The sequence below is a fragment of the Chionomys nivalis genome, chromosome 11 (assembly GCF_950005125.1).
Source record: "Chionomys nivalis chromosome 11, mChiNiv1.1, whole genome shotgun sequence".
NCBI classification, from domain to species: Eukaryota; Metazoa; Chordata; class Mammalia; order Rodentia; family Cricetidae; genus Chionomys; species Chionomys nivalis.
This window is the reverse complement of record NC_080096.1, coordinates 25007123-25021323: the sequence shown is the minus strand read 5'-3', so window position 1 is coordinate 25021323 and position 14201 is coordinate 25007123. Positions and strand designations below refer to the sequence as shown.

The following is a 14201-nucleotide window of genomic DNA, read 5'->3' as shown; positions in this document are numbered from 1 at the left end:
CCCCATGCATCACTAACTAGTGTTAGGGAACTAGGAGGAGCCAAGCTGCGGGCAGGGTCTGGAAGAAGCCAGAGCAGAGTGGGTGGGTGGGGGGGTGTCGGTGTGGGGAGGAAGGGAGATGGAGTTTTAGGAGGTGCTGCTGTCTGGAGTCTTTGAGGCTGTCCTCTCCTAGTCAGCAGATGGCCCAGGAGCTGGTCTGGGATGGGGGAGGGCTCCGTCTGCCAGATCCTCTGTCCCTGTCCCTCCTGCTGTCACCTCCTCCTGCCCATAGCTCCTGTCCTGGCAGCTCTTGGAGTCCTGATGGGAGGCAGTTCTTGCTGAGAGCTGACCTCTCTTGTCTATAGCCTTTGCAAGCCTGGGATGGGGGCCAGAAATATTGGTTCACAGTGGCTTCTCCACTGGCTCCTGGCCTCACTTACCCACTGTTCCTGGGAGTAAGAACTCCTGGGTTCCAATCTCAGTCTAGTGGTCACATGTTGTCTGGTCTAACCAGCATTCCTTCTCTGGAGTCTTTCCTGCCTCCACAGTGCCCTCCATGGAGAGGGAGTGTGGCAAAGGGTGATGGGCAAGGGGTGGGCTGTGGGGAGTGTCTGGAAGCCAGCAAAGGTAGATGAAATCCACTCAGGTTTTCCTGCCTATGGAATTCTCAAGGGGTGGGGAGGATCCTGCAGTCAAATGCGAGGAAGTCGATGTGGAGGGGAGGGGTGTTAGGGAGTGGCATGGAGATGTGACTTGAACTTAGTGTCGTCTTCCATCATGGCGCTTGGGTGCTCTGTCTCCAAGGCCTGACATCGGCAGCAGAGGGTTGTGGGATAGCGTTGGGGCAGAGGGATGGCTGTGGATCAGTTTGCCACAGCTTAGCGTGTTAAAAGCCAATTCACCTAATGACTGGTTTCTTTGACTCTGTTGTATGTCTGCTTGGGTCTCCTTTTGTTTTTGATAATCTAAGGATATTTAAAAGCCCATTTGGCTGTGAAAGCATTTCCTCTCGTGAATAAGTATTTATCAAATTTGCAGCACTGATGAATGATGGAATTATTTTGCGCCCTTGTCTCTTTGTCTGTTATGACTGTTTTAAGGACTTTTCAGTCCCTGTGTGGAGAGATAGTATAATTAATCACAATAAATTGGTATGCACTACCACCAGGGATGCCACGGTGCCTAGTGAAAGATGATTTTAGGTGAAGTGGCCTGTTGTTTAGTCCAAATCCTTTTTCTCCCTATTTTCTCAGGAGGTTCCTGGGGCCTGGCCCCCAACAATATGAAGAGCCTTTGCTGAGGCCATGAGGGGTTACCATGGCGACCGAGGCAGCCATCCCCGCCCAGCCCGCTTTGCTGACCAGCAGCATATGGACGTGGGCCCAGCTGCCAGGGCCCCGTACCTGCTGGGCTCCAGGGAGGCCTTCTCCACCGAGCCCCGCTTCTGTGCTCCAAGAGCTGGCCTGGGACACCTTTCTCCAGAAGGGCCCCTGAGCCTGAGTGAGGGCCCATCATCAGTAGGCCCTGAGGGAGGCCCAGGGGGGGTGGGGCCTGGGGGAGGCAGCAGTACCTTCCCCAGGATGTACCCCGGCCAGGGCCCCTTCGACACCTGTGAAGACTGTGTGGGCCACCCACAGGGCAAGGGTGCCACCCGCCTGCCTCCCACACTCCTGGATCAGTTTGAAAAGCAGTTACCAGTTCAACAAGATGGCTTCCACACGCTCCCATACCAGCGAGGTCCAGCAGGGCCTGGGCCTGGACCTGGATCTGGCCCTGCCCCTGAGGCTCGCAGCGAGAGTCCTAGCCGCATCCGGCACCTGGTTCACTCTGTGCAGAAGCTCTTTGCCAAGTCCCACTCTCTGGAGGCACCCGGGAAGCGAGACTATAATGGGCCCAAGGCCGAGGGAAGAGGTGGCTCTGGGGGAGACAGCTACCCTGGCCCAGGCTCTGGAGGCCCGCACACCTCTCACCACCACCATCACCACCACCATCATCACCACCACCAGTCCCGGCATGGCAAACGGAGCAAGAGCAAGGACCGCAAGGGGGATGGGCGCCACCAGACCAAGGCCACAGGCTGGTGGAGCTCTGATGACAATTTGGACAGTGACAGTGGCTTTCTGGCGGGTGGGAGGCCCCCTGGAGAGCCTGGGGGTCCCTTCTGCCTGGACGCTCCAGATGGGTCCTATCGGGACTTGAGCTTCAAGGGCCGTTCGGGCGGGTCAGAAGGCCGCTGCCTTGCATGCACTGGCATGTCCATGTCACTGGATGGACAGTCAGTCAAGCGAAGTGCCTGGCATACCATGATGGTCAACCAGGGCCGGGACGGATACCCAGGGGCCGGGCCAGGCAAGGGACTCCTGGGTCCAGAGACCAAGGCCAAAGCCAGGACTTATCACTATCTGCAGGTGAGGCTTGGTGGGGCGGGGAACCACGTTGTGAGTCCTCACCAGTCTGGTCCACTGGGGAACAGTGGACGTGGCTGGGTGGAATCCAGCTGTCCCTGTGTTTGGAGGTCTTGAAGGCAGGAGGTTCTGCCTCTGTCATGCCTTGGGTCCCCTTTGGGGCTTTACTTTATTCATTTGTACAATGACAGGACTGCTCTAATTTGACCATGAATGCCAAGAGCAGGAAGACGTCTTGACCTTCTGATTAGGGCAAGATGCGCTGACCTCTGTCTTCTGTTGTTGAAGGCAACGTGAGGTTAAGGCAGCAGATGGGGCAGAGTGGCATTACCTAGAGTTACCTAGAGTACTGCCTTGGAGCTTGGCAGCTGGAGAGAAGTTCATCCTGCCCCGAGCCCTTCCCCTAGACCTTTTATACTCAAATCCAATTGGTCCAGTTATTGGAATGTGAAGATGAGATTCCAGAACACGCCTCTCCTGGGAACTGTCATTCTGGGCTATGGTGTGGTGGGACAGTCTGGGAAATGATGGGGGAGCCTGGAGGCATGCATGTTGGGGGTTTTCCAAGGCTGGTGACACAAAGGAGTGAATCCTGTTGTCTTTACAGGCAGGGCACAGTGATGGCTGTGGAGTTCTCCCATACAACCTTGTGGTCCCTTTGCCAAGGCTAGGAGCTCTGACCCCTTTTCTAGGCTTTCATTTTAGCTTCAGCTAACCCATACTGATTTTGTTATTGTTCCCGCCACTTTTGGAGGAAAAATCGGTACAAGTTTTGGCGATCTGGCAGACTTAAGTGTATCTCCAAAGTCCGCATTTCTCCTAGGTTGTTAATCCACATTCATTCATTCAGTGAGCATGTCCTTGATACAGTGATCAGGGTCCCTGCTGCCCAAGAGCTCACAGTAGCCCAGGGAGCAGATGGTATGCTGTGTGACAGAAGAGAATCCTGGGTCTTGTGGGAACACAGAGGAGGCTCCTTGCTCACCTGTGGGTGGTGGCTAGGGTTGGCTGGGGGAAGCTTCTCTGAGGAATGGCTCCTGAGCTGAATCTCTGTGAGGAGCTGGAGTTAGTCAAGTGCAGATCGAAGGTGTTCCAGAAAGATCCTACAGCGTGTTGGAAGGCGCGGAGAGGTGAGCTTGCGTGAGCCTTTAGGGTGACATTGGCCTTGCCTGTCAGTTGTACTCATGTTAGTACCCTCCTGGGGGAATCTCATGGAAACCCAAGAGAGCAGATTGGACCATAGGAAAAACAGGACTAGACATCTGGGATCTGAGCTGTGTGGGTCAGCTTCAGACTGCTCCCTCCCGGGTGGCAGGTGCCCTCCTCCTCCAGCACCAGACCTGGCTACCGGTTTGCTGCTCTCTGCTGCTGCTCCGGGGTTGTCCTGACCTCCCTGGGGGCTTCCTTTTTAACATGCTCCTCACAGTGTCCTGCGGAGGAGCAAAGAGCTCCGCAGTGGCCGTGGAGTGGGAGCGCTGCAGTGTGGCAGTGTGCGCCCTGGCCGTCCCATTCGCTGGCCTCCCGCCACTCCTTTCTGTAGAGGATGGGGGCGGGGATGGCACTCAGAGCCTGGGGTTCCAGAGCATCCTAACAGGATGGGGCTTGGATGGGGGCTTGAGCCCATTTGTGGGTGAACTGAAGGCTGCGCAGACCTTTCCAAAACAGCCTATACTTCCCTGGCACAGAAGGGGTGGGGTGGCTCTCTGACTGTATGACCTGTCCTGGTGTCTTCATTGGGATATTACCTCCTCTTTTTTCTTTTTCTTTTTAAGATAGGGTCTCATGTATCCCAGGGTGGCCTCCAACTGACTGTGTAGCCTGGGTTGTCTCCATCTGCCTCCACCTACAGCGAGTAGTAATACATTGCCACACTCAGCTTCCTACCCCTTTAACAAAGCCCCGTTTCTCTCACTGGATACTGTGAGCCTTTTCTGGATCCCTGCTTCCCCCTTAGCTTCATTCATTTCTTTTCTGCTCCCATCTTCCTTCTAATTGAGCTCTGGCCGCTCAGTGAGCCTGCTCCCTTATGAGAGTATCGCCCTGCACCCCGTGAGTCCCCCCTCGCTCAGCCTTGCTCCTCTTGGAGCCGCCAGACCTGCCCTGTTTAACCTCTTCCGTCTACCGCATGCTTTACATCCCTGCTGCCTCCCCGGCCTTCTCTCCTTATATGTCATCTTCATAGCCTAGGTGACCATCATGGACTCCAACCCATGCCGGGTTGGTCCCTCCCTCCTCCACCAGGGCTCCTCAGCTCCTTCATCCCTCTGCTGCCCCTATCGTTAGAGGCTCTCTTGAAAATGCACCCACAGCTTCTTTTATCCTGAGACATTTCTCCAGACCCTCGCCCCCTATCACGTCCTGTCATCCCTGTCTACAGTCCATAGAGTGTAGAAATCTCTCCTGGCTTCCCTTCAGTTTCCAGCGCAGTCAGATTTCCACACCCTGCCCTCGAAAGTACCCTGGGTGGTGGTCACCAGTGGTCTTTGGACTACAGCGCCCAACAGTGCCTTCAATGCCTATAATAATAGCCACCATTTACTGAGTGGTTCCGTGCTCTAGGCGTTCTGTGTTGCTTGTTTATCCTTTCCACCAACCGTTCTGATGTAGGTATAATTACTTTTACCAATTTACCGACCGGGAAACTGATACTTGGCGTTTATAATTAGCTTAGCTCAAGTTCACCTAGCTAGCAAGCGCCAGGGCAAGCCTTTGCACTGGGTCTCCTAACTCCAGAGCACAAGTTACTCACCTCGGAGAGCACTGTGGCATTTGACATAATTGACTCCTTTTCTTCCCGAAATGTCTCTTTTCTGTGACATGGCATTCTCCCGACTCCCTCCTACCCCTCTGCCCACTCCTTCTCAGGTGATGTCAAGGTCCCCCTTTCCTTTCTTTGCAGTCCTTTTTCAAATGCCACTGGGTCTATCTGCAGCCCCTTCCCTCTTCCCCTCCTGGGGGGGATCTCCTTTACTCCTGGGCATCTGGTTGCCACCCTTGCTCTCTGCATGTCTGCCTCCAGCCCACCTCCCTCAGCAAACCCCAAGACTAAGCATAGCAAACACCTCAGTTCTAGGCCAGACTCAGGGTACTCAACACTGAACCCGTCACCCCTTTGTCCCAAACTGATTTGTCTAGAGTTCTGCGGCTCAGAGAAGGACAGTACTCCTGCTCCCAGGTCCTTCGCCATCACCCTTCTCAGTCATCGTGGGCTCCTCTCTGCTCCTCTTCCTTCCCCCGCTAATCAGGCTCACTGATGCTCCTCCTCTCCTCCTCTCCCCGTTATTCTCATTGTCTTCATTTAGGCCGCATCATCCCTTGCCTGCATAACAGCCTCAGCTGCCTAATTAGCTTCCCTCCTGCCACTTGAGCTTCTGCCTGGGCCCTGATCTCCTGACCATCTAACCTCCGTCTAGACCGTGGAAAGTGCCTACACTCTCCCTGCCTAATACCCTCTGTAGTTCCCTGAGGGCCGGGAGAGAGTCAGAGGATAGGGAGCGGAAACATGTTAACAGGATGAAGAGGAGAGGTGAAAGGTGACCTAGGTCAGGTGATGCTGGACATATGGGGAGATGATTGACAGGCCACTCAGGCCTCCGGGCTTTGATGTCTTGGCATCCGATCTGTCACTCATAGGCTCTTTAGCTGACCTTCTACTGAGTGGCTAAAGGTCTCTGGAGGATGATGTGACAACTCCCACAAGGGAGAGAAACACCCTGAGACATCCCATCTAGGTCCTTTGTGATACTCTTCAGTGTAACTTGTTCCCCCAGCAGGACGGAGCGCCTCCTGCTGGCGGTGGGAGGAAGAACACCTTCTCCTCTGAGCTGGAGGATGACTTGTCTGAGAGGTAGAGGCCCTTGTCCTTTCAGGTGCCGCAAGATGACTGGGGGGGTTACCCCACGGGTGGCAAGGATGGGGAGATCCCCTGTCGCAGGATGCGGAGCGGCAGCTATATCAAAGCCATGGGGGATGAGGAGAGCGGAGACTCAGACGGTAGCCCCAAGACATCTCCCAAAGCACTTGCCCGACGCTTTGCCTCCCGCCGTTCTTCCAGCGTGGACACAGCCAGGATCAAGTAAGGACGGTGGGGGCGGGAGTGTTGGAGATGATTCTGAGTTCCTGCGGAACTGTATGTCGTGGGTTTTGCATGGGTAGCCCTGCTTAGGGTTCAACAGACCAGCTTGCTCTGCTCCATATGGGGTGGAGTCGGTCTCTGTCTTAGTGTTTCTTTTGTGGGGGGAAGAGACCTTTTACCCAAAGTCTCCTGGGGAGTCTTTTTGTTGTTGGGGGGGGGTTGTTAAGAGGTACAGAACCTAGTCAGAGGCTCTGATATTATCACGCCCCTCCCCCAGCACACTCCCATTCTGACTCTGGCATCTGCTCTTTGCAGCTGCTGTGTCCCACCCCGGATCCATCCCCGGAGTTCCATCCCTGGCTACAGCCGTTCCCTCACCACTGGACAGGTAGGGGGTGGCCCTGTCTATTCGGAGGGAAGGGTATGAAAGGGAAGTCAGCTCTGTGTTCTGTCTACACTGTGATGTCAGTCTGTCCTTGGAGGGAAAGCAAGCCTGGTTCTGGGGAAACCTTGAAAGCTGCCTATGATTTCCAGAGCTTCTTGGGCTGGGGATCCCCAAGAATCCACCAAGTGTGGTCAAAGTGGTGAGTGTGCGGGGAAGGACAGCATTGTTTCTCTGTGGCTCTCAGGCCCTCTCCAGGCCTGACTGCACCAGACTCATAAGTGAAAGGTACAGACAAGACAGGGGCAGAGCTGAAGTCTCCCAGGCTGTCAGGGTCTGAGTTCTGCTGCCACGACCTCCGTTCCCTTGGACTACCTTCCCTTTCAACACCTCTGTTTCCTCCGTTCCCTTGGACTACCTTCCCTTTCAACACCTGTTTCCTCTCGTCTTTGGGATGATAAGAGCAAACTAGAAATGCTGGCACACACTTGTAATCCCAGCACTCTGTAATCTTGGATCGTGAGTTCAAGGCCAACCCTGGCTACTAGTAAGACTCTAATCTCAAACAAAACCAAAGGACAGTGTTAGTGTAAGATAACTCTCAGGGGATTTGTGGAAATTCAGCAGAAAACATCATTCAAATGTGAGGTAAAGTGGCTCCAAACTGATGTTTTATAAAATTGAGTTCCCAGGCTGGCGATGTAGCTCAGTTATCAAAGGGCTTGCCTTGCATACACCAAGTCCTGGGTTCGATCCCCGTGCCACATAAAACTGGGTGTGGTGGCCCATGCCCGTCTCAGCAGACAGATCGGTAGTTTAAGGTCATCCTCAGTTACCCAGCGAGTTGGAGGCCATTCTGGGGTCCAGGAAACTCTCTCTCAAAAAGAATAAAGTGGTTTCTATAAAGTGTGGGCCTTCTTTTTCATGAAATGGAGGCAGTGGTAGTTGATATTTGAATGTAGGGGATAGGGTTGAATAGAGGCTGAACTACTTACCAGCCGAGTGACCTGGGGCAAGTTACATGACTTTTGAGCCCCTTGCTTCCCTATTTAAAAATAGGCATCATAATAGCACTCATGGCACATAGCCAGCGCTCAGTAAAGGTTAGCTATTTTTACTGTTTGCTGGGGGGTGTGGAGAGAAATGCAAAAAGCCGTGCAGAAGACCGTCCATCGGCTCCTATTGTGAGCCTCGGCAGCCTCTCAGAACCCCTTCCTTTGTTCCGTTTCCTCAGTCGGATTCCAATTTGGCACAGCTGTCTCTCTGCATCAAGCAAGCCTCTGCTCCCAGTGCACTAGTTAATACCCAGTCTTCGTGTTCCTTGACGGTCAGTGACATCTAACATAGTCGATGACCCTTCTTCCTGGGACACTTTTCTCTGGTGGCTTTTTGGGTGCCACGCCCCCTCCCCCTCCCCCTGACGAAGGCTAATTCTCAATCTGCGTCTCAGGATGTCACCACTGGAGTTTTCTGGGCCTCTGTCCCTGCCCGGCTTTCAGCACCCACTCCGTAGGTGACCTCCCCCAGGCTTGTAGCTTTGAGTATTACTGAGAGCCTGTTGATTCCCAGATGCATAGCTCCAGAAGCCTCCCTGAGAGACCAGGCGTGTGCATGGAACCGTGTACTGGAACACACTTGGATGGCTGCTTACAGACCCCCAGTTCTCCTCCTCCTCAGAGCTATGCTCCATCCACTGCCATCTGCTTTTCAGATAATGGCAGGTTTGTTTTTCTAGGACTTTATGGTCCGAAAGTCTGAAGTCAGTCTTTTTTGGTCTTTCTTCCCTCCCTCCCTCCTTTCCTTCCTTCTTCCCTCCCTCCCTCTCTCCCTCCTTCCCTCTATTCCTTTCTTTCTCTTGTTGAGCACACACTCCATCACAGAGCTATACCCGCAATCCATGAAGTCAGACTGTTCTCTCTGTTTCATATGCCGTCTCCTCTGTTCCTTCAGCCAATCCTGTTCATGGTATTTCTGTTCCCATCCACCCTTCACCAACTTCACTGCAAGTCCCCCCAGTCTTGGTCAGGGCTGTCTTACAGTCTTCTTGTTGGTCTCTTGTGTTTGTCCTGACTCCAGCTCATTCTCTGTCAGTGTAGCCAGAACAATTATTTAAAAATATAACGACAGCTATTTACCTTCCTGCTCAGAGCCCTCACCTTGATCAGAGTAGCCACCCGGGGCTTTAGTGGGGCTTACAGAGCCCTGTATGAGCTGGCTGGTGTTACCTCCTGTCCATCTTCCAGCACGTTCCCTTCCTTTCCTCCACCACACTACCCCCGCCTGCTCCCCAGACACGGGAGTTCGACTCCAGCCTTGGGACTTTAGCTTTTGTCCCTGCCTAGATGTCTCCTTCCCAGACGATCCCAGGAAACCTCTCTTCACTTTCTTTTATTCAGATCTCCTCCAACTGTTCTGAAATTTGAATCTAAACCTTCCAGACATTTCCTATTCCTCGCCTTCCTCCTCCCTTCTCTCTTCCTCCCACTTTACATTATCTAACAGTGTATATACTTGGCATGTTTCTCCTGGAGGTGTGACTTAGAGCCTTTGCTTTACAGAAGAGGAGGGAGAGGCTTAAAGCACCAGAGATGCTGCCCTGTTATCTCTAATGATGCTTTTCCTCCTGGGTGGATTTTTCTCTTTAGTATTTGCCTTGAACATCCCTTTCCGTCTTTGACTTTAAAGCATTTGTCACATATGTTTCAGGTAGGTCTTTTTAAATAGATTTGCTCTTACATCCATTTGGTAATTGCCTGAGAGTTTTGTACATTTATATTTATTGTGATTGCTGATAGGCTTGCATTTATTTCTATCATCTTACTTTGCGAGCCTTCCATTTATTCTGTTGGGGTAAGGGAGTGCATGCTGGGGCGCACGTGTGGAGGTCAGATGACGACATGGAGGAAGAACTGGTTCTCTGCTTTCACCATGTGGATCCCAGAGATTAAACTTCGGTTGTCAGGCTTGGTTGTAGCATGCACCGTCACCAGCTGAGCCATCTTGTCTGGTTCTCTCCAGCTTTTTAGACGATGCTTTTCTTCCTTCCCTTATGTCTGTCTGTCAGTCTGTCTTTCATTTGTGTTATGATAGGTTCTCACTGTGTAACACAAGCTGGCTTATCATTGCTATGTAGCCCAGGCTGGCTTTGAACTTGTGACCATTCTCCTGCCTCAGCCTCCTGAGCACTGATGACAGGTTTATGTCAGCACACCTAGCAGAGTTGGTGCTTTTCTGTTCCTTTGCTGCTGTCTTTGGATTGATTGAGTTTGCTTTATTCTTCTCTCTGCCAAATCCCACGCTGGCTTGACAGTTACATATTCCATTTTATACTTTATGGTTACTCCTGTAATTTTAATGTGCAGACTTGACTTAGTCTGAAGTCGACAAGGTTTGCTACTCTCTCTCTGAATAATGCAGAGTCCTGAGGGGACTTTAATTTTGATGACCTCGTCCTTTTCTTTTTTAAGCAATAGAAATTCATTTGGGGACAGGAGAGTGGTTCTAGCTCGGTGACGGAATACTGGCCCAGCATAAGTGAGGCCCTGCGCTCTCTCCCCAGTGCCCACATGAAAACATTATTTTCCTGAAATTCTAGATGCTGAAAGTGTAGTGTTAATAGGTCAGCTACGGTGCTTTCCTCTGTTGAGGGACTTGGCTTTTCATCTTGTTTAAAGAAAAGGCATTTTAGTGTTGTCGTCATTCTTTTTACATTTATTCACTTATTATCTGTTTGTTATGTGTCTTTACCTGCGTGTGCACTACGGCACACACGTGGAGACCAGAGGACAGCTTGGGAGAGTCTGTTCTCTCTTTCTACTATGTGGGTGCTGAGGTCATCAGACTTGGTGGTAGCGATCACCTTTACCTGTTGGGCCACCTCACAGTGTGCACACCTGATCTCTCTCTCTCTCTCTCTCTCTCTCTCTCTCTCTCTCTCTCTCTCCTCTCTCTCTCTCTTTCCTTTCAGTTCCAGGGCCTTACACGTGCTGGAGCGTGCTGTACTGTTGTGTTATATAGCCCCAGAAATTCTTTTGTTTTTACTTTTATTTTTTTTAAATTTTAAAATTTTTTTTTGGTTTTTCGAGACAGGGTTTCTCTGTGGTTTTGGAGCCTGTCCTGGAACTAGCTCTTGTAGACCAGGCTGGTCTCAAACTCACAGAGATCCGCCTGCCTCTGCCTCCCAAGTGCTGGGATTAAAGGTGTGCGCCACCACCGCCCGGCTTGTTTTTACTTTTAGATTTTATGTATATATATATATATACATAAATATATATATATATTTTTTTTTAGTGTGATGTGTGTGTCCCTGTCCTTCCGTGTGTGCATGTGGAGGTTAGTGGATAATTTACGGGAGTCGGTTCTTTCCAAAGACTGAACTCAAGTCCTTCACCTGCTGAGCCATTGCCAGCCCCCCAGAACTCTTTTAACTTAACTTTTTTTTTTTTTTTTTTTTTGGGGTTCTTCGAGACAAGGTTTCTCTGTGGTTTTGGAGCCTGTCCTGGAACTAGCTCTTGTAGACCAGGCTGGCTTTGAACTCACAGAGATCCGCCTGCCTCTGCCTCCCGAGTGCTGGGATAACTTTTTTTTTTAATAAATTATTTATTTTATTTTTTTTGTCATTGTTGTTTTTTTGAGACAGGGTTTCTCTGTGAAATCCTGGATGTCCTAGAACTAGTTTTATAGACCATGCTGGCTTTGCACTCACAGAAATCTGCCTGCCTCTGCCTCCTGTCTTTCTAAGTAGGTCTTGAAGTTACTATCCTCCTCCCTCAGCCTCTGGAGCAGTTGGTATGACAGTCCTACACCACCAGGCCCTGATAAATCACATTAAATTTAATGGAGGTATATTTTATGAAATTTTCTTTTTTTTCCAGAAAATTTGTTTTAATATTAAATGAAGTCTTTGCTTAATTCAAGATCACAACAAAATTAATTTCTCCTTCATTTTATTGTAGGCATATGGTCCATTTTGAGGGTGTTTGTTAGGGAGGACATATGACATTTGGTTTTCATCTTCCGAGGATCCACATGAGGGTCTCAGGTAGCTCAGGCTGGTTTCAAATTCAGTTTGTAGCTGAGGATGATCTTGAACTTCTGATCTTCCTGCTTCTGCCTCTTGAGCGCTGGGGTGACAGATCTGTAGGGTTGGTTTTATGCAGTCCTGTGGATCGAGCGAGCCCTGGGTTTCATGCATGTCAGGAAGGCCCTCTGCTGACTGAGCGGACTCCTGGGCCTTGGTCGTTTTTACACTGTTACTCCTAAGGTGTATATCTCCTGTCGCCTGCCCTTTTCCCTGTCATTCTCGCTTCCTAGATGAATTCCTTCCTCCTAAAGTGTGTTCTTTAGTTACTCCAGGGACTGTTGGTAGAAAGCTCTGGCTGGTTGATGTAGTTTAACTTATTAGGGGCGTCCATGCTCACTGTTGCCCCGTGCGTCTCTGAGGCTTTGCTCATTCTATTCCATAGTGTTTTCCTCTCTACTCTTTGGATTGGACAATCTATGTTGTTTTGTCCTCAGGTTTGCTGACCGTGTCCTATATTAAGCCTCTCAATGGAATTCTTCATTTCAGTTATTGCACTTTTCAGCTCTTGGATGCATATTTTTTTCTTTTCTTAATTTGTGTGATTTTAATTTTTTAATGTGTGTGTGTGTGTGATGTATATGTGTATGTATGGTGTGTACTTTGGTGTACACACATGTCACAGTGCACATGTGCAGGTCAGAGGGAAGCTTTATGGAGTTGGGTCTCTCCTTTCACCTTGATGTGGGTTCCAGGGTTGGGAGGAAGGAAGGTAGCAGACAGGCTTGCCTGACAAGCACCTTCACCTCCTGAGCCGTTGTTTCTTCTTTTAAAACAAATTAATAATAATAAGGGCACAGAGAGATGGCTCGGCACTTAATGGAGCACATTGCTCTTGCAGAGGACCCAAGTTTGGTTCTTAGATCTCTCATCATTCTGTAATTACAGTGCTCCAGGGAATCCAGAGCTTTCTGTTGGCCTCTGACGACACCTGAATGCACATATACGCATAATTTAAAAATAATCATCATAATAATTTTTAAAAATCTAGGTTGGATATAGTGATGCATGTCTACAGTTTTGGAAAGCCGATACAGGATAATGTTGTGTTCAGCGTCAACCTGGGCTACATAGTGAGTTTAAGGCTAGCCTGGGTACTCCCAGGAGACCCTGACTAAACTCCTCCTCCTCCTTCCCATTTGTTTATTGTGACTTCTATCCATGAAATCATTGTTGTCATGCTCGCTTCTCAGTCTTTAAACATGGCTTCCTGTAGCTCTTAGAATATGATTATAATGCCGGGCGGTGGTGGCGCACGCCTTTAATCCCAGCACTTGGGAGGCAGAGGCAGGCGGATCTCTGTATGTTCGAGACCAGCCTGGTCTACAAGAGCTAGTTCCAGGACAGGCTCCAAAACCACAGAGAAACCCTGCCTCGAGAAACAAAACAACAACAACAACAAAAAGAATATGATTATAATAACTTCTTTGTAGTTTGAGTGCGATGAGCCGAATATTTTGAGACCATTTATGCTTTCTTTATTTGCGTGACATAATATTTTGTTGAATACTGAGCGTTTTAGGTAATATGGTGTGACAATTCTGGGCTCTTATTTTTGCTTCCCAAAGATTGCTGCTGCTTTGTTTATTTGTGTTAATTCCTGGAGTAAACCTGTGAAGTCTGCTTCTCCTGCAGCACGCAGCCTCTGATGTCTTCGCTTTTTTTTTGCTTTTGCTTTTTAAGTCTTGTTTCCTAGAGATGGCTCCAGTGTCTGCTGCATAGCCTCGTTTGGCCAAACATTGGGTAGAAGTTGTCCTCAAAACCCTTGAGCCAGTGAGGTTTTCTCTTTCAGCCTGTGTTTGTTTTAAAGCCTTTTCTGGCTTTCATTCATCACCAGGGGCTTTTTTTGTGTTTCCTGCACGTGTGCACTCGTTCCACTGCTGAGGGACATGGCGGGACAGGGTACAGGTTCTCAGACCATTCTCTGCTGAATTCCCAGAATTCTCTTTAAGAGATCAGACCAGGACCAGTGAGATGCCTCAAACGGTGCTTGAAGTGCAAGCTTGGCGACCATAGTAAAACCTCCGGAGCCCACATAAGGATGGAAAAAGAAAACCGAGGACACGGTTGTCCTCTGATCCCCACACCCGTGCCACAGCACAAATGTGCATTATGTACATACAACACCAACCGAAAAAATTTAAACATAGCCATCTAGCCGTTCAGACCTAGCATTGCTGCTGGCCTTTCTGCTCTACACACTGTACCTGATAGCGCTCAGTTCAGGGGCCTCTGGCCGTGGGAACACAACAGCTGTTGCGATCGCCTGCAGCACGGTGT

General features: G+C 50.2%; 1 protein-coding gene across 4 annotated transcripts in view; it reads left to right on the top strand.

The window, feature by feature from the left end:
- The window catches only part of Dlgap3 (DLG associated protein 3), a 65267-nt gene that overhangs the window by 24444 nt on the left and 26622 nt on the right, over positions 1 to 14201 (top strand). For all 4 annotated transcript variants that reach the window (XM_057784239.1, XM_057784241.1, XM_057784240.1 and 1 more), the window contains exons 3-5: positions 1233 to 2387; positions 6254 to 6459; positions 6775 to 6847. In XM_057784239.1, coding sequence (XP_057640222.1) covers positions 1284 to 2387; positions 6254 to 6459; positions 6775 to 6847 — 1383 coding nt within the window. In that variant the 5' untranslated portion in view covers positions 1233 to 1283. The remainder of the gene's footprint in view (positions 1 to 1232; positions 2388 to 6253; positions 6460 to 6774; positions 6848 to 14201) is intronic.